The sequence below is a fragment of the Sparus aurata genome, chromosome 9 (genome assembly GCF_900880675.1).
Source record: "Sparus aurata chromosome 9, fSpaAur1.1, whole genome shotgun sequence".
NCBI lineage: Eukaryota > Metazoa > Chordata > Actinopteri > Spariformes > Sparidae > Sparus > Sparus aurata.
Window position 1 is genome coordinate 36785635 of NC_044195.1, and position 4988 is coordinate 36790622.

Genomic DNA, 4988 nt, shown 5'->3' on the forward strand with positions numbered 1-4988 from the left:
GGGTGATACTTCTTGTAAAGTGAAATGTATATTTTTTACAGTCAGAAAAAAGTTGTGATGTCTTGATCATTATGAATAAAAAAGATGTTTTGTCCAGAACTACAGCGCACAATCACAATGTTCAAGTCTCATTACTGTTTATTAATCTGTCATGGAAATGTATACGTATGTTAAATACTTTTCAAGAATTTACATCTCTTCATGATTATTTCAGAGGAAGTGACTGAATATCAGTCATCAGTGTTACATGAAATGACTTTGGCTGGACAGAACAGCTTCTTAAGGTGTTTAGAAATGGCTTTCATTTTGAGCCCGTATATAATCGGATTAAACAAAGGATGATATAAAACAATTTGTAAAGTCATCATGAAGCGTGCAGTTTTGGGTAAATTAGATTCAACACGGGCTATAATGACATCATATGTAATCAAACAGGACAAACTGATTAAGACCAACAGGTGGGGTAAACATGTCTCTGCAGCTTTTCTCTTAACTTCTCTACTACTTCGATAGGAAATTATAAGGATCTTTGTGTATGTAAAACTTATGAAGACCATGGGCAGTATTGCAAGATCTAATAAAGCAACAACACCATATATAGTAATTACTCTTGATCTTTGACATTGAAGTCTGTAAATTGCATTATTACATATTATTCCTTTAAGAGTAAAGTCACATAGTCTAGCTTCAGCACTAAGTATTGCAGGGACTGCTATCTGACAAGCAGGCAGAATCCAGGCTAAAACCAGAAAAATACCGATGGTTGTTTTGCTCATGATAGTTGGATATTGTAGAGGTTTGCATATAGACACATACCTGTCATAGGCCATGGCTGATAGCAGTAAGAACTCTGACCCACTTAAGGAATAAAATAGAAGAAATTGAAAGAGACAGGCTGAATATGATATGGTCTGTTTTTCAGATAATAAGTCAATCAGAAGCTTTGGGTAAATAGAAGTGCTGAAAAGAACAGAGTTCATTAACAGAGCTGCAATAAAAATGTACATAGGCTCATGGAGGTTTTGGTGAATCCAGATTAGACACACAACAGTAGAATTACAGCAGATTATTAGAATATATGCTGTGAACATAATCATGAAATAAAGATATCTGTATTTGGCCACTTCCACATACCCACTAACAGTTATAGACGTAATATTAAATGTATCATCCATTAATGTTGTCTAGGACCAAATGTTTATCAATAAAATGAGCAGATTACAAAAACAGACTACATGAACAATAACTCAAAAATAAATCTCTGAATAACAATGATACCAATCTAACCTGCAGTGGAGTGTCTCAAACATTCAAATGGTACTTGACCTTGAAATGCAGTGTGTGTTTGTGTGTGTTTTATTAAAATCAAAAAATGCTCCCTATGAGTCTGTGTGTGGAATATTTTATTTGATTGCTTCACTCTCCAAGGATCTCATTGAACCTCCCATCAAAACATACACTAATCTGTTAAGGACTTCATCAGACTCTCCAGAGGTCACAGGATTGGTTCACGTCTTTTACTTGAGCATGTGCTCCATTACACAGTCCTTCCAGTTTAAGTATGAGCTGTGGTAGGCCACTACATGTAAGCATTCTATTCTGTCCAGGGAGTTAATCACTCAGTTTAATCGTTGGTGTACTTCACTGGAGGTCTATACTCATGAGGCTTTGTGTGACTTGATAATTCTGGAGCAATTTACAGTTTTTGCCTGATGCTTAAACACTAAAAGTGGTTGCTGTGCCCAAAGCATCAAAACCTCTAACTTTGGTGACCATGCCCTAAACAAAAGCACCAACCCTGCAAACACAATATATGCTTTGTACTGTTTGAAATTCTCCAACACACTTATTGCAAAACACAACACACTGTTTTTTACATAAGACACATCGTTCAAAAAGGAAGACTCATGCAATCATTGGGAAAACACATCTATTGAAAATACAAAACACAACTAAAATTGGAAAACCACACTGACTCACACACATGAAAACATTTGAAATCTAATTGTATACCAATCAGTCTAAGCCAGAGCACTACAAATACACCTGATGTGAGGGGCCAGAGCAGCCCCAGTTTGTTGTCATCTGGGATAATGTCAGTTTTCATCTGGGCTGCTCTGGTCTGGGGCTGGTTCACTAACCATAATAGATTCACAGTTTTTGCCTCCTGTTTAAACACTTAAAGTGGTTGCTATGCCCAACGCATCACAACCTCTAACTTTGGTGACCATGCCCTAAACAAAAGCACCAACCCTGCAAACACAATATATGCTTTGCACTGTGTTTGAAATTCTCCAACACACTTCTTGCAAAACACTACACACTGTTTTTTACATAAGACACATTGTTCAAAAAGGAAAGCTCATGCAGTCGTTGGGAAAACACATCTATTTAAAATACAAAACACAACTAAAATTGGAAAAGCACACAGACTCACACACATGAAAACATTTAAAATCTAATTGTAGACCAATCAGTCTAAGCTAGAGCACTACAAATTCACCTGATGTGAGCTCAGCTCCTTTGTGCCAACTTTGGAAACATGGAGGCAGAAAGAGGAAGAGGGAGAGTAAGAGCAGCAGCAGGACGAGGAAGAGGACAAAGAAGGGGAGCAGGCAACAGTGACACTGCATCACCACTCCAACCTCGGTCCCTACAACACAGCCCTCATTATTCGCTTTCTGGACACACTTCATGACACAGTAGTCCAGGACGGGCCACAGCCCCCGTTTGTTTGCTCAGTTGGGGACTGGTTCACCAACCATAATAGATTTATTGCACTCAACTTGCCACCATACACCCCATTTTTTAATCCAATTGAGGAGTTCTTTTCAGCATGGCGCTGGAAAGTTTATGACTGTCAACCACATGCCCTAAACACAGCTGTTAGTGTAGATGAGGCTAGACTTGATATGTTTGCCCGAAAGCAAAGGCCATATGAAGCCACTAGCCAAGTGTGGCTGCAAATCAGAGTGCCGTGGAAGATCCAAATGATTTAGATTGGGTTTCACTTGCACAGAACTGTGCAATTGCAAATGTGAATAAAAAAGTAAGAAGCTGTTATGCCTCTTGTCAGCCTTGATCTTATATGCACCTTTGGGTGTCAACAGCTCCTCCATCACAGGAAGGTTTGTGCGCAGGCGCCGGCCCATCAGCATCTGAGCTGGAGACAAACCGTTCTGCAGAGGCGCGCTGCGGTAGATCATTAGGCTCTTGTGGAAGAATTACCAGTCTTGAGGCCTGGAGATCAAACATAACATGGTGTCAGAAGTGGGACCTCGCAGTCCGGGTAAAGCCTGACGGACAAGGGGAGAGCATCGGCAAAGAGCGAGACGAAAAAGCAGCAGCTGGACGAGCCGAAAGCGCCGTAAGCAGCAAGCTATGGCAAGCGGCTGCACAGCTGATAGCGAGATCACCTGGAGAAGACAGAGCAACGCCATGGATAATTTACTCACTCCACCAGCATCGATGAGGTTTGATGGCAATCTCGCTGAAAACTGGAAGAGGTTCAAGCAGAGATTCAACATATACCTGGATGCAAGTGGAGCGGGCGGAGACAACAATAAGAAAAAAGCGTCCATTCTCCTCCATGTGATCAGCGAAGAGGCTCTGGAAATATACAACAGCTTCCACATAAGTGACGGTGAGCTGAAACTAGATGTCATAATGACGAAGTTTGAAGAGTACTTTGTACCAAGCACAAAAGTCACGTACGAGAGATACAAGTTTTTTATTTGTGATCAGAAACAAGGAGTGAGTTTTGATCAGTATTATGCGGAGCTGCTTACATTGGCCAAGTCATGTGAATTCGGTGATTTGAAAGACCAACTGATTAAGGATAAAATAGTCACGGGAATACCAGACAACGCACTGATGGAACGGTTGCTGCGTGAAAAAGACTTAAAGGAGAACTTCGGTCGATTTAAACATGCAGCTTCATTGCTCAAGCTACCCTTGACTTGCCAGTACCGAAGACGCGAACAAATTTGGTCCAGCCATTACAGAGCTCCGTGAATGGAGACTTAGCATTGAACGCTAACAGCATGGGGTCAGAACTTTACACTGTGTTTTAAGCATCTTAACATGCTCCACACCTCACACCAAAAGTTATGCAACATCAGCAGACACCTTAGCACACAGCACTGTAGCGTGTATGACTCAAACTGAATAAAAAAGTAGTTAGAACAGTGTGTTTGTGCAAGGAGCTACCTACCTGTTTGTTGACATCGGCGTCTTCCGGTAGCTAGACCAAACTAGTCAATCCGTCGAGCGTGCACTTACTCCCTCACTGGCGGAGACGGAAACGTAATCCAGCATTTTCGTGTTTATGTTCATAATGTACATGTCCATGTTACAGCCTGTCATGAGCCATGAGCCTTACAATAGCCTGTTAAGCCTGTTAAGTGCACGCTCGATGGATATGCTAGTTTGGTCTAGCTACCGGAACACACGGATGTCAACAAACAGGTAAGTAGCTCCTTGCACAAACACACTATTTTAACTACTTTTTTATTCAGTTTGAGTCATACACGCTACAGTGCTGTGTTGTAAGGTGTCTGCTGATATTGCATAACTTTTGGTGTGAGATGTGGAGCATGTTAAGACACTTAAAACACAGTGCAAAGTTCTGACCCCATGCTGTTAGCGTTCAATGCTACATCTCCGTTCACGGAGCTCTGTAATGGCTGGACCAAATTTGTTCGCGTCTTCGGTACTGGCAAGTCAATGGTAGCTTGAGCAATGAAGCTGCATGTTTAAATCGACCGAAGTTCTCCTTTAAACCTGGACAAGGCAGTGCAAATGTGCAGAGCGGCGGAGACCACACGGGCACAGGCGAAGGAGCTGCGGAGGGAAGGCACGGCTGTGCACGCTGTAAAAACAGATGGCCGGCCGGCAAAAAGATTCTCAAGACAAAGACACGTAGAATCTCACGCAGAGAAAAAAGAGAGCGATGCCTGTAAAAGATGTGGAGGTGCACACCTGCCAAA

General features: G+C 41.7%; 1 protein-coding gene across 1 annotated transcript; it reads right to left on the reverse strand.

The window, feature by feature from the left end:
* Positions 1-230: 230 nt before the first annotated feature.
* Positions 231-1175, reverse strand: LOC115588761 (olfactory receptor 11A1-like). Its single transcript, XM_030429529.1, has one exon. It carries the CDS (start codon positions 1173-1175, stop codon positions 231-233), a length of 945 nt encoding a protein of 314 aa, XP_030285389.1.
* Positions 1176-4988: the final 3813 nt, after the last annotated feature.